This window comes from Zootermopsis nevadensis, unplaced genomic scaffold (assembly GCF_977971745.1).
Source record: "Zootermopsis nevadensis isolate Lab colony 2312 unplaced genomic scaffold, Znev_1.0 Znev_ptg000010l, whole genome shotgun sequence".
Classification (NCBI taxonomy): Eukaryota; Metazoa; Arthropoda; class Insecta; order Blattodea; family Termopsidae; genus Zootermopsis; species Zootermopsis nevadensis.
In genome coordinates this window covers 16,345,441-16,373,229 of record NW_028259142.1, presented here as the reverse complement: position 1 = coordinate 16,373,229, position 27,789 = coordinate 16,345,441, and the positions used below count along the sequence as shown (strand labels likewise).

Below are 27,789 nucleotides of genomic sequence, written 5' to 3'. Positions count from 1 at the left end.
CGCTACAGATAACATAAACATAGTGTGATGTAGTTTAATGCTCTCGTCAGGTGTTACGAAACATGACACGAACATCCTATGAGAATATTCCTCGTACTTGACATATACATACATACATACATACATATTTACATATATTCCACAGATTCAAGTTTTTATTCGGATTACTGTAGGATGTGTAATAAAGTCATGAAATACAAAACACACAATTACAATACAACAAATAAAATGAAAGTTAGACATCAAAGATATATATATATATATATATGTTATACTAAATCCATGCCAGCAACATACGTAATAATATATGTATGTATATATCTGTATATATTTTAAAGATACTGTAAATTTATTGTGGGCTATAATTACAGATTATAAATCAAATTAAACTAAATAGGCATGCATTTAAAGGACTGTGTTGAACATATATAATATTAAATATAAATACCAAAATAAATCCTTACTAAAATTGTTCAATGTAATAGACGTAGGCCTAATCTAATTTTTATCTTACACGGATTTGAATGTTAGCGGTTACTGGAAGGACGAATGAGAAGAAAGAACGGAGGAAGCAAACATGAATATCCTGGGAGCGGTCAGAGGACACAGAATGACGTAATAAAGATGTTAGAGATATCAGAACAAATGACTAGAATATCTTAGAAAAATGTACTAGTCATGCATAGATTTTTTCCTCAGTACTGTACTGTTAGTCTTGCAGCCAGAAATATGTAACTGCAGTAAATAAATATCAGCAGCAGTAATATATGAATTTGAAAAATATATAAGCCTATATTTTGTTGAAACATTACATTTTTCTGTGGTTTGTATTTTTAAGTTAGCTTCTGTTCTCAAACTGCAGGGGCTATGTTACAAAAACATCAGCCCAATACGCCCGAGGGGCCATCAGAATATTTTTTAGATTTGAGGGAAATAAAAATGATGGAAAAAACAGGTGCATTCTTAAGAACTGCTGCAATATTATTCTACAAGTTACTCTATTTCTATGCTGAGATCCGGCAGCTGTCCGTCCAGCGTAACAGATTGGAGCCAAACAGGTGGCTTTATGGAACTTGAAGTTTCATTACAGTCCCTACAAGAGGCAGCTACTGGACATTTTTGACAGACACAGTCACATCTTAAGAACACAAGTTAATTTAAACTCTCATATTATTTTCCTTTCTGTGTTAAAGTTTACGTGGTGACGACTTATCCACTATGTTTCGATACTAGAATATTATAGGCCTATAAATAACTCATCTTATCACTTCCTTCTACATACTCAGCCAAATAATTAGAACTATATTATTTAACCGCCATCACAATAACATTTACTGGGATTATAGCGTTGAATAAAATGGGAACATATTAATACACAATTACCATTAAAGAATTTGGAAGGAATCGGAATTCATCTGAAGAGACTAAGTAAAACTACGAAAATCACAGTCAGGATAGTCAATTACTTGTCCGAGAGTCTAACTGAAGTCAGCATAGAGCGTTCGTGCTACACTCACCAACATGCTAGGCGAAAGAGACTTTGATTACGTATAAATATGTATCTAAGATCTGAGTATTAGAAGGAACTTATTTATTCCATCCTAAAGGGGTGGATATAAATATTTATAATCATCATAAATTTACACACGTTCGTCTACTTGGGGAGATGGTAGGACTACTTTTTCTCGTGGTTAAGATTTCTAGTTTCCTTTATCATGTTTAACGATGGCACTTACTCTCACCATCTGCCGAAGCTCCGTACTGTTGATTTTAATTCTGTAAGAATTCAGCACTGCGATTAGACTGGATAGTAAAACAGTTTCTGATTACGGAAGACGTGGGTTCAAATCCTCCAGCGCACTAGCCACCGCCCTGCTATTATCACCGGCACATTTTGCCGAAACAGAAATTATCATCGTGTTTAATGTTCAATGAACGAAGTTGGCCGTCTTCTGCGTTGTTGTTCCGTGTGGTCTTGTAGAAATTTACCGACGTTTCAGAGGTGATTGTTGCCACAATCATCAGTGCGATGAGTGAACAAATGATTACGTTAATCAGTAACATACATCACTCTGATGATGGAGATAACATGCACATCTGAAATGTCGGTAATCTCCATCATAAACACATGGACCTGATCACGATCGTAACTTGCTAAATATTTACCGGGGCGAAAGATGGTTAGGACAAATACAGAGAAAAATGCAAAACACTTTCATCGTACTTTCTGTGATTTTAGAGATAATAAAATAAAAGGAATTTTTACGCTTTGTGCTTCATAAGTGACAGTTAGGCTGATTTATATAAAGCGTCAGATCTGCATTGGAGGTCTCTACTTGTCCACCCCGATGCGTCACTCTAATGATTTTAAACAAATTTACACATTTTCATTAAACTTGGTACTGATTACTGCATACTACCTTAGCTTTAGTCAAAAAGAACCAATATATCAACCGTGGAACTAATGAATCGGAGCTACGGAGATAAATTCCATCCCATATGAATAACCTGCGCTATATTATGTTTATAAAACTAGAAGGATGGCATTGGAGCGAAAGTTTGGGGGTTTTGTGGCAAATATAATCTGAATCGCTGCCGACGGAAACTGAGTATATAAACAGCATGCTTATCAATTTAAATCGTCTAGTTGTTGTTAGCCTCGCCGAATGTACTGAAATATTTGAAGAGACGTAAGGGTTAAGGAGTTCTTCCCAGGACTTGTTTCTATTATCGTATTTTGTTCTCAAAACGGAAGTTTTTCCCTGTTATTACTGCAAGCCCCACGTGTTCAACATAGTCCGCCCAAAACTGCCGGTAAGCGCATTACCTGGGCTGCAAGTTAAGTGCTTGTTCCGTCTTATCTCGCAACAGTCACCACAAGAATAAGCCATAAACTTCAGAACAGACTATGCCCTTTTTTGGGGATTTTATTAAGATCGCCTACAAGGTAAAGATAAGTATATGTACCTGGTGCCAATTAAACACGGCGCCGTGAAACTGTATGGGAGTGGCGGGTTAAACTCCACACATTTCTAATCTCGGCACTAGATGGTGGTGAATGGTCAGCTTCACGCCCTTGCCACCTTAACCTCAGGGAACTTCAGTTGTCCAGCTTTATTGTCTTGAGGAAGTGTCGGAGAAGCAGGCGATGTGACATGTAGCCTCTGTGACGGACTTCGTCTAGACATACTCGCAGTAAAGTGTAGACTGTCGTCAGAGAGCCTGCTCCTCCCTCCTTCCTAGAGAAGAAAGAAAATGCCGTTCGGAGGGCCTGCATCCTATCATAAAATAGCAAAGTGCGGTAGTCTGCGAAATTTCCAACGCATCACTAAAATATTTTAACACGACGTCACTTTCCAGTACCATCTTTGTCGTATTCGATTAATTATTCATACTTGTTAGCAACATCCCAACATTCAGATGCTTCTTAACTACATTCTACCACAAAATAAGGTATTATCCCGTACAATTATCGACGTTTACTTGAATTTTTTAACTTATAATCATCGTTCAGAAAGACAGATGAGACAGGCTACATACAAAATAAGGGCACTGGTAACCAAAAATGCAAAATAAGGATTGAGAAAATTAAAAAAAGTCTGAAATAAGAAAGAAATTTAAAAACGCAAACTAAATTGAAGGCTACACAGAAGACAGAGTGGATACAGGTCTATTTAACCAGGACGGAAACAGCCACAAGGCGAAATTAACCATTCATCTCTATTTTATTTATTTGGGATTACTTAGCGACGCTACCAGACTTCATAACGGTGAATACAGGATGATTCGAGAATTAAAATGGACATGGAAGGAATCGATCGCACAGCGCAGTTTAAGGTCCTGACTGGACTGAGAAAACCCACGAAAGACAACAGTAAAGTTATTAGGTCTCTGGGCCGAGATTTGAACCCGAGACTTCCCGAAAATAAATTACGAGTGTTCTAATTCGGCCGCGACGTTTCGTCTCTTTCCATGTGGTTCCGGGATTCCCAATGCGCTTCTTCCGTGTGTCTTTATGGCACAGGACTCTGGTTACAGGGACTTGAGTTTACGCGAGCTATGACGTCACTCTTTTATTTTATTTATGTGTATTTATTCCTCGCAGACTATTTTTACGTTCGGCATAAATGTGTGTTCTGTCAGAGTACACACCCAAATCAATGTAATGCTTGTCATTCAAATAAGTTGGTACTCTACAAATTTAAGTGTGGTTGGACGACGACACTTAGTTCTATATACGAGATTGCCAATCAACAGATACAAGCTTATTTTTGTCTCTCGGTGATTTTGTTTTAAATAATGTAATAAAGCTTGGTGGAAAAGCGAAATATCTCAATGTTACTATTTCTGTGTGTAGCGTAACACATTTTTCACTGTCATGTGAGCATTTTTTTTTCTCTCCGCCAATCCAGAAGGTCTCTGGATCACGGAGCTTCCTCTACAGTGCTTGTTGGTGTCCCCTTTCCCGGAAGTTAATGTAGACGAAGAGAAATGTTTGCCGACATGCGAGACAAACGACAACAGAATATCTTGCCACTGAAAAAGTAACTACTTGACAAAAATAATAATTGCACAATTTAGGATATCATTTGATACCGAATAAAAGAATTCAAGTTGAATTTCAAGGAGACTTCTGCACTAATATAGATTAGCTATAGGCCTTAAAGTAACAGCCATATAAAATTATTTCGGTAGTAATTTTTGAATCTACACCCTTTAACCATTTCACCGGCGAATTAGTGCCTTTGAAAGGCCTACGCCTGCCATGAGAAGTTAAAAAGACTAATTTGTCCTTATGCTGAAACTCTGAAGCTGAAGGTCATTTCAACAACGTACAAAGACTCAATTTCTACCTCACAAGAAAACATCACTTCTCCATTACAAAGATAAGCTGGTTAATGCTGTTTATGGAAATAATCACTGTTTATTCCGAGAACCATACAAAGCCCACAAGTACGTTGTTTGATTTTTGAAGTAAGTGGTGCATCTAGATACTGCTGGTTGTTACGGGGTCAAGGTCTCTACACAAGGAATGAATACTTCCGTCCTTAGTCCACTAACGCACGTAAGAACATCCATATGAGAGAAAAGACACCTTTTAGTTTTATCGGCCGAGTTATGTTGTCACTTCCCGTAAAGGCTTCTTAAAATAGGCAACAAGAGTCAATAAGCGTATTATCTAAAGTGGAACTTGTCCGTTTCTCTACGTACACGGGACGATACTATTTTCGTTGAGCTGCAGAGGACAGGTTCAGCTGTCCGGCCGGCCACAGAGCTGCACCACGGATCTGACAGCCGAGTGGGATTTCATGTTCCCTCCGTCAGTACATGCATCGCGGGAGACCGAGGTTCTGACCCTGGCTACAGCCACAGCCTGCTCCTCTGGTAGGAAGTCTGCCACATATTAACGACTTCATTTATTTATGTGTATGTTATATCTTTTTATTTATTCAGCAGTAGTTATTTATTATTTTTTGTGTTCATACAAACTGGGAAATAGAACATAATGGCGTGGAGTGGATTTATCTGGTTGGCAATAAGGATCAGTGGAGGAACTCTAGTAAAAGGGTAATAAATCTTCGGGTTCTATAAAAGAAAGGTAAATTTCTTAACTAGCTGAGCAACTATTAGCTTCTAAATAAGGACTCTACTACGTGTAATGAATAAATATCCGCTGTTCTTTCCATTTCTACAAATATATACGAATACATTCACTGTTTTAAATTATTTTATTCATTCACCACTGTCATTTTCACTATCCGATATTAGGCCTATCCTAAGCCTCGCTGTCTGAAGAAACGTTTTTTTAATTTTTTTTTTAAATACATTGAAAGCTTTGTCTTCTTTTTGGGTTGGGCTATTCATGCCTTATTTGCAAAACGTTCATAAAATAAACGCACAGCCTAACCTGAAAGTCTGAATGTCCGTCCGTGCATTTCATCGAAAGTACTACGCAGTTTTCGATATTACTTGACATCGGGATTCCTTATCTAACCTTAAGTTATAGGGTGAATATAGGACCTAGCTAATTTTGATCTCTAACGCCAAAATATATGACCATTCGGCCTAATTAACCCGAACTCCAAATAAACCTATAATTGTTTTCATTTGTAATAACCCATAGAGAATATAGTACGTGGTTAAAAATATAGCTAGATCATCTTAAGAACTACAAGTTGTATTCCTAACACCTTTCGATGTGGTGTTGTCTATATTTAAGGGGAAAAGATAAAAAATAGATTGTGAATTATTATGATTAAAATAAACATTAAGGCCAACGAGTTTCAGGTATGCTCAATTGCAATGGACGCGTTTCGACATGTTTACTCCCTATAAATACATCTTTCATTGTTATTTCCAATTACGTCTACAAAACATTAGAAACGTTCTTTGTAATGGTAACAGCCATATTTATTTATAACATAAACATTCACTCAAATGAAAGCTACATAGCACAATTTTCCTATCACAAAATACTGCGACCAGTAAAACAATAGTACAGAATAGGCCTAAATGCGCCTGCCGGCAACCACTGTTGTAGGCCCACTGTTAATTAGACACAGTACAGTAATTGCTCGTAGTAAGCCTATTGCAGTTTCTGTTTGCCTCCAGGCTATAGCTCTTTGCCTTCCTGTGCAGAATTAACAGTAATTACCGCAGGCTTCCCAAGGCTACCTCAGGCACATGAAAGCAGTTGGATGTATTTCAATTCTACTGCATTCGTAACCGCCTTAAGCGACTTTAGTTCACCTGTAAACTATCGATTAGCGACTAAACTGACCACGTGACCGACATCCTGTTTGGCATATCAAGTACATCTCTCTTGAGACAAAGTTTGTACACTTGTTAATGACTCATTAGTGTTAGCTACCTGTTGGCCAGTTGGAATAAACTCATTTAACGGACAGCCATTCGATTTTAACAAAAAACTCAAGTAAACTCCCATATTTTAAATTTTGCCTGTCTACATTCATATGTTTTCTCAGAACAGGTGTAACGATATTATTCGTATTCCTAAGAAGACATTTCACATCACATTCTACGTCTAAATTTCGGTAATTCATTACCGAGAACGTCAGTATTCTAGAAAAGAGGGAACTCTATAGGCCTATTTCCGCTGCTTGAATGTTCAAACCACAAACGCCAAATCACTTCTAAAAATGCCCAAATGCACTAAAATTATAGGCGTATAAAACATTCAACACGATCACAAAGCCTACAAGTTTCACATCTGTACCACAAGCAGGTCTAATTATAAAGTGGAATCCTTCAAGAAGATGAGTGCGCCTATGACGTAAATAATTATATAACTTTAGGCCTATCCTGTATCAAGGGGCAAACTATATGGGACGATAAATTAACATCAAAACGAAAAGCAACGAAAGATACAGCATTGAAATTTTGATGGCAGTTCTCACACTTTTCATTGAAAGTAGTCTAAAACGTGGGTTAGGTTAAAAAAATATTAGTTTGTTTCAAGCTACGGATAAGAATTTTTAAGAGCATTCATGGAATAATCCTAAACGTAGGCACAATGTGTTGTGGTCCGATAAACAGAGAGTCGTTCGCCTGCAGGCGTATACATAGGAGGCACACACACACACACACACACACACATATATATATATATATATATATATACACACACATAGGCCAACATGCCGTGTTTACACACTAGGCTACCTTCGCAAGCCTAGTTGTCGTTGTTAATTGGCTAAACGTGTTTATGAAAAATGCACTTAGCATAGACGAGACAATTTTGTGACTTTGTCAGAATAATGCATCTGTAGGAAATTTGGAAAGACCGTCTAAATTATTCGTTAGGCAATAATTAAATATAATTAGAATTAGAGAATGTAAAATGAAAAGTAGGCTACTAATCGTAGGCGCATTTTAAAAGCTATGATGGACGAATTGTCAAATGAATCCAGGCAGTGAATAAAAAAACTGCAATGCTTTAAATTAAATTTAAAATGTCTGAAATATCAATAATTTAATTTTACTAATATCCTTAATAAATAAATAAGATTGAAAGCAAAACAACTGAATATCGGAATTTTTCTCGAAATAAGCAGCCTAATACTAACAGACTAATTAATAGACTGAAAAGGTGTTCATGGTACAGCATTTTCCAAATCCCTGGACCTGAGTCATTTGCTGCCAATCAATACACCGCACTTGTAATATTATTATTATTAATTCACGAATCTCCTAAATGTGGTAATTTGGAAGTATGAATTAATTTCTCATCCTTGCTACATCCTCTTTGATTACTGAAAACAGGCAAATAGATTCTGGATAAAATTCTGTCGAAAGGGATCATGGGAAGAACTCGTAGAAACAAAATTTTGAAGTTTTGTAGTTCCTGAGTTCTTGCACTTAGGGAAATTTTTCTGTGATTTTTCACGTGTACCTTAAATGTGAAGACAGCACGAAGTGCGAAATTCTTTTTCGGATTTGTAAAGGAACTGCAACGACAAAGTTTCGGGTATTTAATTGGACTGTTATAATTTTTGTTCTGAAAAATCATCGAGAATTTCTCTCGCTGGAACTTACAAAGAGGCCAATATTGATATGACAACTGGAAAGGAACTAGGCTGACGTTCCGGATGGAAAAGCGATGCTGGGAGCGAGGGATCGGTTCACAGACACGTTATTTGTCATCTGCCCGCCACTGGCGACAAATTCACATCTCAGCTCTTCTCATTTCTTCAAGATGTGACATTGTATCCTGTCGAGGATTTCTTGATGGGTTTTTGCGGGCGAGTAGCCAGACCCCATAAACATTCAACGTGCTAGTATTTCCCTTCCTGCAGTCTCGTCATTAGTGCCACTGGACCCTGACTTTTGATATTGGTCGAGGGCGGGGCGATGGGGCGGTTCACGTCGCTTTCGCCCTCCCGTTGGCGTCCAGGCTTAGAAAAGGCGGTACCCTAGTCGCAGCGTCGTTCCGTCATTGGAGAACGCGAGAGTAACCACGCCTAAGCAAGGGGGGGTAATCCAAGGCATCCAACTGACGGTTCCGGTTTCTGTCGTTCTGAAATCCGTCGCCAGAGGTTACCCCAGGCTCCTATTCAGTTTGTGCCAAGAGCTGACAGCGATCGCTACGTTGGCTTGTGGCTGCAGCTACAGGGTTCAGCGAAACAACGGCGGACGGAAGTATTATAGTTGCACATCCAGGGGGCGGGGGTGAGATTATCCCCTTGTAGAGACACATAACAACCCCCAGGCAGCAGTTCAACTCTCCCCCTCCGCCCATACAGTGTTGTATTGATTGCCGCGATCTGTGTGACATTATCTGGACGCGGAGCTACCGCGACGTGCCGCGGACAGGCCGGCTGGTTTGCCCGCGATGTAGCGGCGAAACAGTGCTTCGTTATGGTGGGACTACTGCGGTAGTGCGGGCGAGACGCGACATGCGGACCCGAGTGATTGTTGTGTAAGTCTGATACTCGCAAGTGACAATGTCTGCGTATGCTCAGTTCGGCTATTCCTACACGTCGGCCTCACAGGTAAGTCGCATGCCTTGTTAGTGTTAAGACACGCACTCTCTCGACCGTCGTGGTTTTGACTCAAAGGCAATGACTTGCAAACACGTGTGGATATCCTAAGGATTGCAGGGCAGATCCAGGACAAACGTAACAGCCCTTTCCTGGCGTGTGAAGGTCCCCCCAATAATCGGTAGACCCACATAATCTACTGGCAATTGTCGATGTGCAGTGAGGTTAATTGGTGGCATTCCTGGCTAGCTGGGGCAAGTTCTTCTCAGGCCGTGAGGACTGCCTCCAAGTATTCTTACTGTACAAAAGGACAACGCACTATCGGTACCGTCGCCTACCCCGAACTCCGCATGTAAGATATCAGTTATTCAAATCGACCTAAAAATGAAATTACCGATAGGCCTTTTGATGGGAAACTGCGAATTACAGAGTCCCGTGAATTAACGGCTTAGGGTTGTCCGAATTACTAGTGTGATCTATAAAATACGCCCCGAATTTATGCGAAGATAAGTTGCATTCTGAATTACCGTAACGTTCATTGGTAGATCTATGCACAAACGGAAGTAAATCTTTCAGGATCCTACGCTGTTCCGAATTACCAGCGTTTTATTCAAACTGTAGACCTTAAGTACACCGAATCACCGGTCGGTGTTGAAGAAGGACTCGGAAAAATTATCAGTACCTTGCAGATACATATGTAAACTGAGTTCGCGTAAGGTTTGTAAAACACCATTTAAGTCAGTTTCCCAGCTTCTGAGAACGTTTTACTATGATGATATCCGTCTTCTGGGTTGTTGCGCTGTGTAGTCTGGTCGATGTTAACCAACGTTTCAGAGGTCATACTGCCTCCGTCATCAGAGTATGAAGATTTCTGTCTTCTGGGTTGTTGCGCTGTGTAGTCTGGTCGATGTTAACCAACATTCATCGCCCTGATGACGGAGGCAGTATGACCCCTGAAACGTTGGTAAACATCGACCAGACTACACAGCGCAACAACCCAGAAGACGGATATCTTCAATTGTAAATATGACGTTGCAACAATTCAGATTTAGGCCTATGGCTTGTATGATATAAATCTAGCTAAGTCTGCATTAACCTATTTAAAGAAAGACGTTAGGCCAATATTGTGACTTTTAGAGGCCGTTAACCCATCATTTAATTTATTCATTTACGACATTAATTTGTTTAACCAGTACGACAAAGGCGTGAGTTTTTGCTTATAAAGAACTCGAGTAGCCGCAAGTCAAACATGCCTGCTTTCAAATATAAATTTACCGTGTTCAGCTTTACTAAAAAGGGAGATATTAGTTCTCCTGTCCGAGACAGAAGCGACGGCTCCTTTAGTGTATGCAAATGACATGCATTGCTGCGTTAGGAGGCTGGTGTATAATGAACCACTGTCCCTAAGGTCTCCAAGGCCCAAATAAAATTGCATTCCAAAACACGATTAAACTCAGATAATATGTAAAGCCTTCGGAAACTTTTTATACGGCACGATAAATATTTAAGGCGTGCTTTGTAAAAGGAACACGACATAATTTTATAGTGTTGAGATGCAATTTTGAGTGTTTACCTTTATAAGCTTTGAAATGTTTTCTTGCCCTCGAGGTGTTCGAGTTTTTTTCGATAGTTTTATTTTTCAGTCATCCTTCAGTGTTGTACCTACTTTCAGTGTAAAGGAACATGCGATCAATTTAGAAATACTTTCGCAAACGGACTAACTATTTGATAGTAAAAGAAAGATAGAGCTAAAACAGTTCCTGGGATATAAAGTCAGGTGTCAGTGAAGAAGAGTTGAGTCTATAATTCAGAACAACTATTCCACCTCAGGACACGATGAAAACACGGCCGGCCAATCGAAAGGAATTCCGAACTTCGCATTGTCCGTAGCAGGCCGCTAATTCAGAGTGCTGTCAGCGGTAATGCCAAACAGTGATGCGGGTTCGAATCTCGCTTGGTGCGTGAATATCTGACCGCCTATGTTCTGTTTTCCTATACAGAGAAGGGCTGATTTCACGGTCAAAGTATTCCTCCAAGGGGCTGTTTCATTATAAGTTCTGAATCGAAACATGTCAGACGTTTAATCCCAAAAAGAAATTGTATACTTTAATAAAGGATTTGTAAATAAACTCTAAATTTTAACAATTAGAAGGTTATCATTAGAATTTTTCCAAAGATTTACGGAAAAAGTGAACGCATTTCTGTGCACAGAAATAAATACAGTTCTAATATAATAATTGTAACTACTAATAAACTGCAATTATGTTTTAATATTCCAGTGTTCGTTCTTAGTAGCCCACAGGAATATATGAGCACCAAATGAAAATCGACTTGCACGTCGGGGCATATTTAATTGTGACACCAGGTCTGTATGTCTGCTTCGATGCACATATCAAAGAAATAGGCTTTCGGCTTATGCGTCATTTTTGTGCTATCGTCTGAACAGGCAACATTTGCGTAAAACAAAAGTGTAAAATAGATTTCAGAACCGAGGATTCGGGGTTGCGAGCGACCATAAGTAAGATATCTTGTGATGTGCGCAAACCCTCTCGGCCGGGTGGGTCACTATTAGCATAATTAGTATAGATAATGCTATCCGTCACGTCCCGAGAGTGCACAGCGATCAAGGAAGCCAATTATTTGTCCGGCCAACAAGCGCAAGGCAAACATTTGCCCTGCTCTCATCCTCCGCGCTTATATAAAGGCAATTTAATATCCATTTAGAGCTTAAAGTGCTGTGGTGCGGGGCTGGTATCCAAACAGAGCCTTGCCCTTCAAGGGATGCCGCCTGATGCTTCGTTCTTCATACTGAAGAACCCTTCAGAGTGACGGACCCGGAGAAACAAAAGTGTGTGGCGAATTATAGGAAAAATTACGACAGATTAACTGTAAATATTTGAAGACGTTATGGGGGGGAATATGTTGAACGGAATGTGTGATGTCGGAAACGGTTAAAACGCGGACGGAACAAGGCAAATGACAGAACCACGGAACCACAATAGAACAATATAAATAATAATAATAATAAAGGCGAAAAATGCGTGTTTTGAAAAGTGATAACTGATATTACAGGACTGTGTCGGTTCAACGCATATTTATTTAGGGTCCTTGTAGGGCTATAAATCGTGGTTTATGAACGTAATAACAGTAATAGTCTCATAATAATTGTGACATTATTTTGCACGAATTGTGGCTTTTTATGAGTTCATAAAAAATAGTCCTACATTCACAGCAAAATTTTCCAACATAATTAAATCCTTGAAGGAAGTTTTACTTCTTTTAGTTTTGTTTCAAGTGAGTTACATAGACGCCGAAGAAATACAGAATTGTTAGCTCCTGAGTGGTATTGAAATGAAAACCGCTGGACGTAGATAAATACAATTTTCTGTAGGCCCATTCTCTGAATTACGAAACACGAGATTATTAAACGATGGAAATCGTGTTAGGCCTATGTAATTACAAATAAATTAACATTTTTATTAAAATAATACCAGCATGGACATTGTTAAGTGTGAATCTGAAGTAATATTTCTCTTTGAACTTAGAAACTTGCCCGCTTAAGCCCGGAATTGTTGAACAAGTTTCCAGTTACTGCGTATTTACACGTTAAAATGAACTGACGTAGGCCTAAACTTGTTTCCAGGCCAACACTAATCAATGTTTTTTGTGTGTTACGTGTGACCTATCTATGCTGACTTGTAGAAATTCAGTTTACACCGAGTTCAAAAGTTTTGAACGTCACCATGTGTTGGACTGTCACACGAATTTTCACGAAGTGGATTGATCTGGCTACGGACAAAACCCAATATTTTAGTTTTGCTGACGATCTAAATGTGGATATTCAGATACAAGAAACAAAAAAGGCTATTCTTCGAAGAATTGTAGACCGAGGTCAGAGTATTGTTTTTTATAATGTGTAGGACACACGTAGAATAAAGGACACATTTAGATACTTATTAGGCAAAATACAAACTGAGTAAACAATTACGTGTAATTAGAAATTGTAAACGATTAACTTTTGTATCCACCCTCAAAAATGTTCCTCTTGATGCAGCCTGCCCAAATTTCACAGAACACACCGCGTTGAGAAGACGAATGTCGCTTCCTGAAGTCATGAGTTCAGATCCTGAGCACAGTAGTAACAGTCGTGTGTTGTATTTCTCAAATTTCTTTCCCGCCGTTCTGTTCTGTTTTGCGAGGCAATGTCTTTGCTCCTTGGATAGGGAAGATCCTTCTACTTCTAGTAATATTTCTAAATTCGGTTCCTACCTATTTACAAACATCATTTGGTAAATATTTAGGAAAACAATCGCTAGGTGAGATTTGAGGTTCACATGGCGGCGTCCTCCTGGGTCGAGTGTGCATGGCGTCAAACCCAGAAGAATATAACACGGCCACACAATTGCTGGTTCTTGTAAGAACACATGCACACGAGAAAATTCCGATCTGTTGATTGTTAAAACAGATAGTTAACACTGCACCTTAAAATATTAATCTCAAAGAAATAGGCTAATTATGTAACACGGATTGAAAATATGTGAGGGGAAATCTGTAGGATTACTTGGATCTGAGAGATATGACGTAAGCTTTTGCCTAAGCGGAGAATGGAGTTAATTACGTTTCCAGCAATTTTGTTATTTATAGGCCTATTATTTTAATTAAACTGTAGGCCTTTTGTTAAGTGGTACAGTCCAAAATGAAGGCAGTTGGAAACGTTTGCCTGATATGAATGAAAGAAGGAACACTGTTATTATTCTCTTACGGGAAATGTTTTGAAAGCGAACATTGGGAAGACCATAACAGTGATGGGAAGATAATGCATTATTAAAATGGGAAATAGGCTTCCATATGGGTTGAAATTGTAAGTTATTGAATAACTGGGGCCAAATTATGTGTGTTTTCTAAACGATGTACAGCTTTCTGTTTGTAGTTCTAGAAAGTTGGCTAAGGTGTTTCTACGAATATCAGTACAGTTTTATCACTGTTCCACTGAACTTGCTAAAAAGAAAATATCGTGAACGCTAAATACAAATTGTACCTTTGTGAGGCGATAACTACAAATTTATTGTCAGAATACATGACTACTGATGTCAGAATTTCCAAGAACTAGGAGTCGTAAAATACCCCGACCAACCTAATGCTGAAGGTGATATCATGTGCTTACATGACTACTTCCATACGTAGGCCTTTGGGGTAGTAGTAGTAGCAGTATCAGTAGTAGTAGTAGTGGTAGTGTGAGTGTGCCGTGTGGTATGTGGGAAGAACAGTTTGATAACAAAATACAGATAAGGGATTTAGACCTAAGAAACAAAAAGTGACAATACGATGGAAAATTACACAATGTGAAACGTAATAATTTGTGTTTTCTACTTAATTTCTCTCATCATATCAGGATTTTTCAACCCTCGGGCCATTGGTGGGCTGCCGATGGCCATTGTGCGGTCCGCGTACATTTTTTTAAGTACTGCATTAGCTTGTACGATGACAAATAGTGACCCCCCATCAGAAAATTCGTCTTGGTTTTACACCCAGAAATGGCAGTAGGCATAATTATCGCTGCGAGCAGTTGTAGGCCTGAAGCTTAATGAAGAGATACGAAATGGTAACAACAGAAATAAAAACTGAAATTTAAAGGATTATCCGAGCAAACGGCAGTGGTAAATATCTCACTGAAGGAAATATTTTAGTGGTATCTGAGCCTGTTTGCTATAGCAGGCGTACTTTAATGGCTTTTCGATGAACTACCTTAGCATTTAAATAAATTGTCCCCGTGTCCGAGTCGGTAAGAAAGGGCGATTGTGGTTGAAGCCTGGAAAAGTTTGCGAATCGCGGTGTCACAGTAGTTGGGCCTACTCATATTTCCAATAAGGCGTTAAGATGTTTTTGTGGCGGACAGTACAAGCCCAGGTTCCTGTTTCCTTAACAGACCATCTCGTAAAATGTGAACCTTTCTGTAAGGGGTAGTATATTTTGTCTCGGCTTCTTTTAGGTTTATCTGAGAAAGTGTGAATTTATAAACTGCAGTAAATTGTAGTCTTCGCGTCATTTTATTGAAAAACTTTCACACTTATTGATAGTGTAGTTCCCCTATCAGTGACACTCACATACAAGGACTGACATTAATTTTCAAGTAGTTATACTTATCTGGACTGTCTCAGTGATGGGATCGGGCTGGGTCCTCAGAACCAGATAACGCCTTCCCGTCTTTGCGTTACAGATCATGAACCTTTTCTCCCTTACACAATCAGCGTAGGCTATAGATTACCCGGGACCAAACTGTAATGTGTATGAAATTTGGCTTTTCACCATAAGACAAGAAATGTAGGTTGAAGGTGGCTAAAAGAAAGAACAAAGCACTGATTAAGATATCTCGACCTAACAGACGGAAAAATTACATAACCAGGAGTTGTGTTACTGGTAGTCAACTGCTGGCCTAATATTACTGGCAGGTGAAAACGTGAGGACAATAGGTCTATTAAAGGCGTTATGGGTATAGGTCATGAAGGTGCTGGTTAGATTAATATGAGTCAGAATAGGCCTATGCCCAGTTGTGAAATTTTTAATGAAATTTCGGGATTCCCAAAAGAAACTTAAATTTATTGGCTTCTCAAATAAGGTACTGCACCATGTACTGTAAATCAAATCGATTATTATGTAATGGACCTAGCTTAACATTGGATCACACGTAGACTTGCTGGTCTTACGTAAATTAATACAATTGTAACTAAAATTGCAGGATTTCACCTTTAATTCTCGTGACTGGACTGTGAAGACCTGTCGTGTTTTATGCCAACTAATTGAACTTTAGAAGATAGTGTAGTTGCGTCATATTGTGATTTATTAAATTAAAATTAATTATTTGGTTTTTCCGTCAAATCACAATGTATTTAAAATAAGATAATTAAAGTATCATTCTGTGTTCTATATCGAATAATCGATTTACAATTGGAACACTTACAACATGTTTGGGTTTTATTAAACCATCATCAGGTGTAAAAATTATATTAATAAATTTAAAACTTAATTACAATTTTTAAAATTGTAAAAAATTGTAATTAAGTTTTAAATTTATTAATATAATTTTTACACCTGATGATGGTTTAATAAAACCGAAACATGTTGTAAGTGTTCCAATTGTAAATCGATTATTCGATATGGAACACAGAATGATATTTTAATTATCTTATTTTAAATACATTGTGATTTGACGGAAAAACCAAATAATTAATTTTAATTGAACTTTGTAATAATCGTCAATAAGAAAGTCGCTAAATGAAAAACGCTGTAATAGATTCGTTGCAATCTGTTAATACACGTGCGTCATACGAATATTATAAACGCCTTATAAGTGACACAGGCTGTGCCTTAGAAATAATTAACGCCTTATTCCTTAGGCCCATTTAACCTTCAGCAGCACTTTAATCTAACATTTAAAAATTCAGTTTCTGCCTCAGAGAAGGCAACGTGGCTTCCGACATGGTCGTCCTTTTAGCTTTTGCGTGTCAGCGGACATCGCCATTTCCGTTTACCTAAGACACGAAGATTCTTCAACAAGACAGTTGAAACTGCTCATTGAAATTACTTGCATGTACGGTAGTTCTGATCAAGTAAAGGCTTTTAACTTGTCCACAATGCTATATTTCTCTATTCACAGGGAACATGAGATGCACTTTACAAGTTTTATTCACGTTTTAAATGTTACGCCTTGGTATTTTGCTGCCTTGCTCAGTATTGGCTTGTCTACGCGTTTCCTGTCCTGGGGGAAATTTCCATTAACAACATTAACGAGTTGATCTTTGTTATGGATAAGCGTCATATTTTCTTTGAGGTAGGAAATTAGTTTTTAAATATTATTTCGATGAGCTTATCATTTTATCTGTTGATAAATGCAAATTGTATCAAGAATTTTGTAATGAAGTTAAAAGGTCAACGGCACACAAGTTAGCGAAACAGGTGGTTAGTATAATGTTTGTCTGCCGGACTGCTGGCTAGTAGTCGGTATGAATCCGGAAGGCACTGCGACCGGCCATTTCGACGCGGATGTTCAAGAAAATGCGGTAATGGCTCTCAAATTCCGAGTTGCTGCTGCCCGATTCTCACGCAGCCCTCCAAATCTAAGTTGATCAAAAATTCCCTTTGCTGTGGGGGCACTAAATTACTTAATTTTTCAAATTTTAATTTCAGCTTTCATTAATAACAAAATTAAAATTCCACTGACTTTCTCAAACGCCTGCTTCTTACAAACCGAAAGTCTTCGTTTTTATTCTGTTCTTATTTGAAGGACGAGCGAGCAAATTCTTGGAACCTGTTAACCAAATGATCCTCTATCTCCCCCCCCCAAAAAAAAAAAAAAAATTAAGTGTGTCCCTGTTCTTCGGTATTTTTTTGTATTTGCCCCTACTCTTTTAATATCTTTATTAACTGTTTGTCTCTGTTTTCTTCTTTGAAAGGTTATCTCCCTAACAGGCCCGTATAAACACGTGGTTAATTAGTGTGATCAGGACATGAAGGGTTATAGGACCCTTACGTCTAAATTTTGTATTTCCTTGTAAGTGCAAACATGCCTTCAACATGAACGCATTCTTGTTGAACAAGAGTGGAACGATTTACTCAAATTGGAAGAGCATATATCACTGGTCACGATGTATTCTATATAAGTACCCTAGGCCAAACTTCCTTTAAACTAATAGTGTTTAATGTAGGCTACTGAAAGTATTTTTCTAAGTATCAGTTGTTTCAAATAAAGTAGATTTTTACATAACAATGACTTTTCTTTTAATGAACAATAAAATTCATTATGAAATTCATATAAATTGTGGATAGTTTTGCGCCAAATTCACATTCTCCAGAAAGTATTTAGCGTATGTCTCTACCCCAGTGCCAAGCTCCGCATTATACAGCGTAATACAGTGTTGGGTCCACGATAACTATACTTAGGTTTAGACAGGTTAATTCTACGACACGGGTTAGCTCAATCTGTTCGATGTTTAGGCTACTCGGTGGATGGACGACCATGGTTCGGTTCCTTTTTAAAATATATTTTACTGAAATCAGGCTGCTTATTCTGTAATGCAGATGTATGAATACATTCTTGTCAACCATAAAGGAAACTTAACAGTATATGGTCATTCTTCGTCTTCACTCATCTTTTGCATTATTTATCACCTTGGTGCTGCATAGTCATCGCTGAATGAATTTAAAGGTTTCCAAGTTATGAAACAGTATAGATGTATATATGATAAAAACTTGAACTCGACCACAGAAAGAGCAACGGACAAACCGGAGATATTAAAATTATATTTTTATGAAAAAAATGATATTAATAATAATTATTATTGTTGTTGTGCTATAATCTTCATTATCAACTCTTCGCATGTCGAACCCTGGAAGACTTTTGTTACAAGTTGTCCGTTAAATTTGTGAGATAGAACTGTGAAGATGAACTGCCAACACCTTCAGCTAGGAACAAAGCAGCCATTCACTTGTGGCGGGACTCTGAGAATACAGAAATGGATTAGATAACAATTTATTAGGGACAGTCTGAATAGAAAATTGACAGATTGAATAAGTGAGATACTGTCACCTGCCATCGCTTCCTCCTGACGTGTTTTGAAAAGAAGTTTAAATATAATACGTTTTATCACGGCTTTAAGAGTGTATGGCTGGAGATGTTATAAATTTTACCGAGTTTAGTGACCTGAACTGAAACTAGAAAGACAGAATAAGAACAGAAGGACGAAAGTAAGTACCTAAATTTTCACCAGAAAGATGGTCAGCAAAGAGAAATCCCTGAGTCGACATCCACACTTACTCAACCAGAAGACGCCTCACTTGTCCGACGTTTTATTGTTTAAAATCGCACTGCACCATGTTGTCCATAAAATACATGGTCACTGCCGTGAGTACCATACCACACAAAGGCTTCAGCACGCGACGGCCATCACCTCATTAACGACGCATCTTATTAGCACAGGCTTATGCTTTTTTGAAATATCTTACGTTAAACGTTTATCAACCCACTGGGATAAGAAGTAGATTTTAATTAATTTTACCAAAACTCTAGATTATTCTAATGCGGTGTTTCAGCAGGTAGACCCTTCAACCTCAGCTTGTGGGGTGCTGTAAGAATGGTTGTATGTATTCAGAACCGAGATCGTGTGTTTTACACATTAATTTTTTTCGGAAGAGTAAACCTCGCTATGCAGATTTTTCTGTGTTGCATTTTCGGAGTTCCAGTACAATGCAGATGAAATTACGACTTCATTTGAGTACATCAGTTGATATCATACTTCTCATCGTTGTTAAACAATAGTGAGGAACATTTTTATACATCCGTTTAGATCCGTTTCTCTGCGGTAAAACCCCCTTTTTTTCTCTCTTTTTCGGTGTGCTTGTATTGTATAACCGCCAACCAGAGAGACGGAAATGTAAGCAATTATCCCTGTAGGCCTTATAAAAAACGTTAGTTTAGAACTCGTACATAATAATGACAATTATTTTTATTACAGTTGTCATTTATAATTTAGTAACAAAATATATTTGATATTTTCCTTGTTTTAATTAACCCCCACACTTGGCAGTGTTTTGTCTGTAGATGCAAATTAGAGTTGTAAATTAAACACTGTTAGAGGGAGGTCTGTAGCACAGTTTCAATATTCTTCAGAAAAAGGCTTGTAATGAGAGAGATTCTGTGTTACGCAGTAATGCGTGACATGTTCGTGTCTTCTCCTATGTGGATATTAAAAGGATCGTTTGAAAGAACGGACTATGTTGATACTTTGTATCGATTACACATGCTAGAATATTACAAAACGTAGTTTATTCTATACGGAAATAATGTACAACAATTCACATGAAGGCCGTGGTACATATTTTAACACGTTTAAATAAGTCGTTGGTGTTGTGGACGTATAGGTGTATACCTACGGTTCGCAATAACATACTGCCTTCATCTTCAGCTGTGATTATAGAGATACAGACGGTATATTTTTCCGAATCGCTGGCATCTACAAGTTCACACGGCATCACAATCTACAAGAATCTTCACGGCCGTGAGAACTTCAAATCTCAGACTTAAATAAATGTTCTGTAGATGCGAAAGGATCTGAAACAATTCCGAGATTTCAAATTCTCACAGCGGCTAACATGTCGATTGTGATCTTCTGGTTAGTAACCCCGTAGAAATAACGTTACAGATCAATGCAGTTGGTAGACCTGTGGAAACACAATTTATAATAGCGAACAAAGAGCGACGTGGAATGAAGTTGAATTGATAAAAACACGAAAAAGAAATGAAGCTTAAGTAAGACGTGATAAAAGAAATAAGAATTGAATAAAAATAATGTGGAAGGGAGAACGGCAAAGAGAAACCATAAATAAAGGGAAAAAATCAGGAAAGAAAAACACGACAGAATATACAGATATAAAGCTTTCGTAAGAAGATAGAAAAAAGCTGAGTTGTTCTGGAACAAGTAAAGAATAATGTTCAGACAACAACCGTCGATTGGAGTAAATAAACGAAGTGTTAACCGCACAAAAAAACAAAGAAAGAAGCCAAGTGATTTAGAACTGTGTAGAAGGTCAGAGTGGGAGCGTCCATTATTAGTAATTATTCATACGCCTATTGTCATTCCAAGTGCGGTAATACCAACCTAGATTATTCGCGTCGACCAGTTTTATTATTTGGGATTTATCGTGTGTTGCTGACGCGGCCATTTCAGTTGTAAATAAGGAGGTTAGTTTAATGTGATTGAATTAATTCCACCTCTGCTGAGTAACTTACAGGGCTACAAGCTCAGCAGCACAGGTCGTGAATGGGCCACAACCTCTTGCTGGCTGCATGTTAACCTTTACTGGAGCAGAACGAGTCGGGTTTGAAACATATGGAACCATGTTCGAATTACAGAAGTTGGAAAGAATTTCGTATTGAATCTCTCGAATTGGTGAAACGGTATGTAAGGAGCAAAGTCTGTTGCACGGCATTTTTTTGCAGTACAAAAGTACTTAAATTTCACTCTTAATTACAATTTATGTAACATAATTAAAACTCAGAAAACAGGAGTTTATAACAGTGCAGAAGTGATATAAAACACAACTGGTAAACGTGAAACCTACAATTACAAACTCAGTGTGTGTGCTGCGAAACATTAAGTGCCTTAATACACGATAATTCAGCAACATTCATGCTTTCAACATCATTATATATAATCTGTTTCAAAAGATTTTTAAATCTGATGTCCTATCTTGTGCAAAGAATTAAGCAGGCCCTGGGCCTAGCGTGTAACATCGCCGCCGGAAATGTGTACTGATGGTCTTCAGGTGTGTGCCTTTACGTTTTGCGATATCACTGGCCTTGATGTTCATTTGTTGCAGATACTAATCGATTGTTCCCAAGCTGACTGCAGAAAACAGAGTGCCCCAAAGAGATGTGTACACACATTAACTGAATGAAATAAAGACATTTTAATGAAGTGAATTATGGAAGTTAGTGTAAGTGTTTCAAATGACCACTGTTGGCTTCGAGGCACAGTTGACAGCGGAGGGCAACTGACTGACCAGCGCCCACAAAGGTTTCTGCTTTGTATACATCTTTTTTGGGACACGCTGTAGATACACACTACTTAGAGTTAGGAAGTATTTGTTTTTTGCAGGCTACTAAATTTTGCAGTTTGTGTAAGTAATAATAATAATACAGTCACCAAACGGCCGATTACAAACAGGCCTACACCACAAAATAAAAAAATTAAAGAATAAAATAATAATAATAATAATTATATTATTATTATTTAATTGAAGATTTCTGTCTTCTGGGTTGTTGCGCTGTGTAGTCTGGTCGATGTTAACCAACGTTTCGGAGGTCATGCCTCCGTCATCAGAGTATGAAGATTTCTGTCTTCTGGGTTGTTGCGCTGTGTAGTCTGGTAGATGTTAACCAACGTTTCGGAGGTCATGCCTCCGTCATCAGAGTATGAAGATTTCTGTCTTCTGGGTTGTTGCGCTGTGTAGTCTGGTCGATGTTAACCAACGTTTCGGAGGTCATAATGCCTCCGCCCTGATGAGTTAAGGCCCGACCTACGGAATGTTAACTATTCGATACCTTTCATTGTGTGTCGAAAATGGCGAGTGGTAGGCAACAGTTATCGAGAAGAAAAACAACTTTTTTAAAAGATAAGATGATAAGAGCAAAGCCAAAACTTCGAAATTTGCATAACATACAGTTCAGTAAAAAGTTAAAAAGAGAAACAGGAAATACCAAAACATAATTACAGTGTTATAAACCGGCAATTTTTAAAACAAAACAAATCCGACCAGAAAAATTTAGTTAGAAAGAATCACGTCTATTTGACTATTTAATCCTACCCTCTTGTTCAGAACTGAGTATACGATGACGCTTTTAAAAGAGATAGCAGTTGAAGTTGCACTTCAGAACAAACCCCGTCATAACCCGAGGTACAAAGTATAGGCAGGCTTACGTCATAATTAAGCCTAGTCGAGAATTTTGTTGCACCCCGTGAGGTGTCTTAGAAGTGGTGTCCCTCTTCTTAAGTGTTGGTATATTAACATTTTAGTTGTTTTATGAAGACTTAAGGTTCTGTTGAAAAAATGTTTTAATCCTATAGATGTACAGATTTCACGATGAAAGATTATTGAGATACGCTTTGTATGTGCCCTCAGTTACTGGTGGCTGGACAGCCTACGACGGCTACGTCTCCACCTCTTGGTGTGGGCGCGGGTTCCGGGGGCAGTGTGACGGCTGGCGCGGTGTCCCCGGGGAGTGGCGGCGGTGCGACAGGTAATAGTGCGCCGCCCCCAGCGGGCGCCACGTCGTGTTGTGAGAACGGTCGTCCCATCATGACGGACCCAGTGTCTGGACAGACCGTCTGCTCCTGCCAGTACGACTCGGCCAGACTTGCCCTGTCATCCTACCCCCGGTTGTCGACGTCGGGGGTTGGCGTCTATGGTACCCCCTACCCGTCCACCGACCAGAATCCTTACCCAAGCATTGGCGTCGATAGTTCGGCATTCTACTCGCCGTTGGTGAGTATATTATTATTATTAATATTAATATTAATGTACAGTCAGCTAGTTGAGGTTCGCTGCAGGCGTAAGACCGCTGACATTGCCTGCCTGGCTGGCAGGTGCTGGCTAACGATGCATTTTATCTAGTTGGTTCTGCCGTGTCCCAGTGTATGAAATGGCACTGAACGACGAAATAAAGACAGGACATTTTATGTTTTTCGAAGTGTTGGCCGGGCTGACACGTTAAAGATATACGCTCCGTACTTGTTCCGTAGTATTTTTATTAATTGGATTTAATATCTTACCTCAAAACATCTTATTTCGTTCTTAATGAAAACGTCAGTACAGCCCGGGGTTAATATCTTGGATTTGCATTTGAACGAGGTTGTGACAGAAGGCTTCTTTTGATAGGTCTAAGCCAAGAATGAATTTGCTTTGTTAGTCTATGATCTCCACACGGAACTTCCCTGGAGGAATTCTATTATTTACAAATTTGTCATGTCACCTGTCAAGCCTAAGTTTCCTCGGGCGACCGTAACTTTCCAAAGCTGGACACGACAAACGAGACGCGACTGTAATTTAAGACACATTTTTGTAACAAAACCGGCCAATTAGGGAACATTCAGCACCAGTTTTTCATTGCCGTGCGAATAAAGAATAATATAAAATTTATATTATACAATAATAAGAGTGATGCCTATTGTATCTCGTGTTATCAGTTTTGAATCTCTAAAATGAGTGTAGGCCTGTGTTATAGAGTTCACAAAATGATGTTTGATTGCTTTAACTATGTTCCAAAAGAATGGGGTAGAAAATACCATGTCAAAATTCAGAGGCTTAAAATATCTCAATGCATTAACATGTGTGGGCCATTTACCTCATTATGTGGCTATATACAAACCGCACTGCAATAAACACACAGCGCAGAGTTATAATGTACTTTTTCTTGTATTTCGTTAGATATAAGGCGACATCGAGAAATGTTCCAAGTAAAAGTCGACGGTCTTCTGTTACGTAGCCCACAAGTTCATTAGACTTAAACAATTAGTTTGATGCAAAGTAGACGGCCAATGGCAAATTCTTCTCATAGCTTTCGGCACAAACCACCTCGTCAGATTAAAATGGTTCGACAGGTGGTAGAGAGAACAGAAGGGCATTGCTCTCACTGTCATATTAAAATAACCCCTTGAAACCTAATCTCGTCCAAATAATATTTAAGAGTTCAGTCCTTTCGGCAAACATAACCACTCTTGTAAGACTTGAGGTTCTCACAGCGGTGAGTATGAAGATTTCTGTCTTCTGGGTTGTTGCGCTGTGTAGTCTGGTCGATGTTTACCGACGTTTCAGAGGTCATACTGCCTCCGTCATCAGGGCGATGAGTATGAAGATTTCTGTCTTCTGGGTTGTTGCGCTGTGTAGTATGGTCGATGTTAACCAACGTTTCAGAGGTCATACTGCCTCCGTCATTAGGGCGATGATGATATCATCGCCCTAATGACGGAGGCAGTATGACCTCTGAAACGTTGGTAAACATCGACCAGACTACACAGCGCAACAACCCAGAAGACAGAAATCTTCATAACCACTCTTTACCATTTCAGAGGCGTTTGAGGAAACGGATCCAGTTTACAGCGAGAATTATTTCAATACCCATAAATGCAAAATTTAAGAGTTCTTGTTGAAGAAGGTGAGACTTGTAGTTACCAATGGGCTTTATAGGTTAAAGAAAGTCATATGCTTATAAATGTGGAGCCAAATTGTTGTACTTTTAAAATATAAACATTTTGGAGCTTGGAGCAAATGTATTCAAAACCACAATAAACGACATTCTGTTTTCATCTTTCCCCCCCAGGCTAAATCGCATTATGTAGCACAAAAAAAGTCCACTTAACCAATTACGGATTTTGACATACGGGCACGCTTAACGTGTGCCTTCGCTTGAAATGAATTTCTTTGTTCACCCGTTGGTCGCAATGTGATGACGTTTGGAATACACAGTGGCTGGAGTAAGGACCGAAGTCGGACGAAAGCAGCCTAAAACTGAGACAAGGCTTGAAATGGCAATATTATTCCTCGAGATAATTGCAGGGGTTTCGTTTCCCAACACCTGTTGGTATCGAGTCCTGCCAAAATGCCATCTTCATTAACATAACCTCCTATGTTTCCGTTCTTTTTAAAACAGCCAAGCTTTTCTTTCATTCATTAATATAGGAGTTTATCAAATCTAAAACTTCTTGACGATGGTGAAGAGTCAATTGAATAAAAATTTTCTTGGATATTATCCATCGTCTAGTAAATATAAAACATAAAAACGACGTCCGGAGATAGGGATTAGCTCTATCTAGTGGGCCCAACTGTGTAGGAACCTGAAGACGGAGATAGAGACCCATCTCCGAAACGTCGATTTACGTTTTATATTTACTAGACAATGGATAATATCCAGGAAATTTTTTATTCAATATAGGAGTTGTTTAGCCCCTGTCTGTTTGCAATTAATTAAACAGTATTAGGATGAGGTCAAGGTGGGCTATGCGAACACGACAAGGGATTGTTGGATTCCATAAAGTGCGAAGAATTTTTTGAATAGCCGAGATCGACTACTTGCTCCAAGGAACTTGTTGACAAACATAACATGTTATATTACGGGATAAAATAACTTAAAATTAATATTACGCTTTGTTTAATTACGTATTATTTTCGTAGGTTTTATAAGCTGACAAATTAACTTCATCGATAGATGAATTCATTAATAGGAAATATGTCGATTAAATTATCTGTCCGGCAGAATGATGGCAACGTACGGATCCTAGGATGAAAAATGCCAGGAAGTATAAAACCGGAACTTGTGCAACACAGCAGAGAGACTAGGGTTAGCGATTTAGTTTCTCTCTCACTGTTTTTCTGAATTGCATAAAGAGAGAGAGAGAATTCAAACCACGTAGCTCTGAAGACAGGACATTCGTCAATTAGGGGCATGTGGAACAAGCCTGCGTGGACGAAGGCCTCTGATTGGCCCGTATCAACCGAGACGAGCAAATGAAAACAAAGCGTCTGTCGCTCTTGGGCGCCATAACGGCGTCTCTGGAAATTCATTTTCCTTTTGTGCCAAATGTATTGCGACGTTTAAACCTTTTTGGGCGGTAGTCTTTTTCTCGTTACCGAGACGCCGATTCTGAACATGAACGGACTTGGTGCGGTCTTAATGTAACAACAAACGTGTTCTGGTAGTAGCGTATTGATTGAGGTATCTGAGAACGAAGTAGCCTGCTGAGGAGCGTCTTTGGCCACGTGAATGTGGGGAAAATTCCTTTACGAGATTAATAATTTTTAATTCCACGTATTGCTGTTGGGGACGAGGATAATGAAGTTGATAAAACTGAGATGGACAGGATATGTAGTAGCGTGCTGTTATAACTGAGAAATTTGGACAACCTGACGGGATAGGCGGATAATATTACAGTGGATCGTAGAGCTGCGAGACGCAAAGTTATTGACTGGGTTCAGTTCCCTCAGCATATCGCCCAATGACGAAATTTTGTGAATCCAATAATGAACTAACAGGGAGTACACAATAGAATAGAAAATCTTTGACCAGATGATACGAATCATTTCCTAAATATGGCCTTGTACCAAGGATGGGAAATTATTACTGGAGGCCGGATGTGGCTGTTTGTAAGTGGCGAGAAAATTTCAGCAGTTTAAAAAATGTTAAAGAATTGTCAATTATCCTTATTGGTTCGCCATACTTTATAGGCTATAAAAATAAATAAAGAAGACGCATTATAAATAATTAGTACTGGCATATCCTGAACTTTGATTGGTGCTCTCTCAAATTGAACCTTATCTGTAATGGACCAATTCGACTATCTAGTATCCACTCTGCAGTAAATTACAATAACAGGTCCAAAAAATACATTATTGTGAAAACTTTCCAAGGCTTATCCAGAATATGTATAAATGCTTGTTGCCAGATTGGCCATATTTGTTACTTCGCTGTACCTACTGTAGCGTGCTGTTAGAAACATCAGCCGTGACCACGAAGATTCGCACAAGAGGGAGCGTCACAGCGTTTGTGTGAAGAAGACGCTGATAAGGAGAAGGGTGACACAATGTGGAAAACGGAACTGTCCTCATCGCACCTGCTCCATTTTATCAAGACCACTGCGCACTCTGTAGACACAGGCCATGCCTGAAAAATAAGACTGTATATGAATGTTATCGGACCTGGAAGGCGGAGCTGATATCTGTGTATCACAATGAAATCGGGACA

The 27,789-nt window shown here is 38.7% G+C and overlaps 2 protein-coding genes across 3 annotated transcripts in view; one reads left to right on the top strand and one right to left on the bottom strand.

The window, feature by feature from the left end:
* LOC110830296 (ankyrin repeat domain family member sosondowah) overlaps positions 1-27,789 on the bottom strand; it is a 369,880-nt gene that overhangs the window by 112,196 nt on the left and 229,895 nt on the right. The gene's annotated exons all lie outside the window — the stretch shown is intronic.
* LOC110830290 (homeobox protein caupolican) overlaps positions 1-27,789 on the top strand; it is a 125,579-nt gene that overhangs the window by 27,809 nt on the left and 69,981 nt on the right. Inside the window, exons 1-2 of one of the 2 annotated variants that reach the window (XM_022065013.2) lie at positions 9,063-9,512; positions 23,175-23,537. In XM_022065013.2, the coding sequence (XP_021920705.1) occupies positions 9,465-9,512; positions 23,175-23,537 (411 nt within the window). In that variant the 5' untranslated portion in view covers positions 9,063-9,464. Of the gene's footprint in view, positions 1-9,062; positions 9,513-23,174; positions 23,538-27,789 lie in introns of those variants that run through there. The other variant, XM_022065012.2, reaches the window with a different exon arrangement.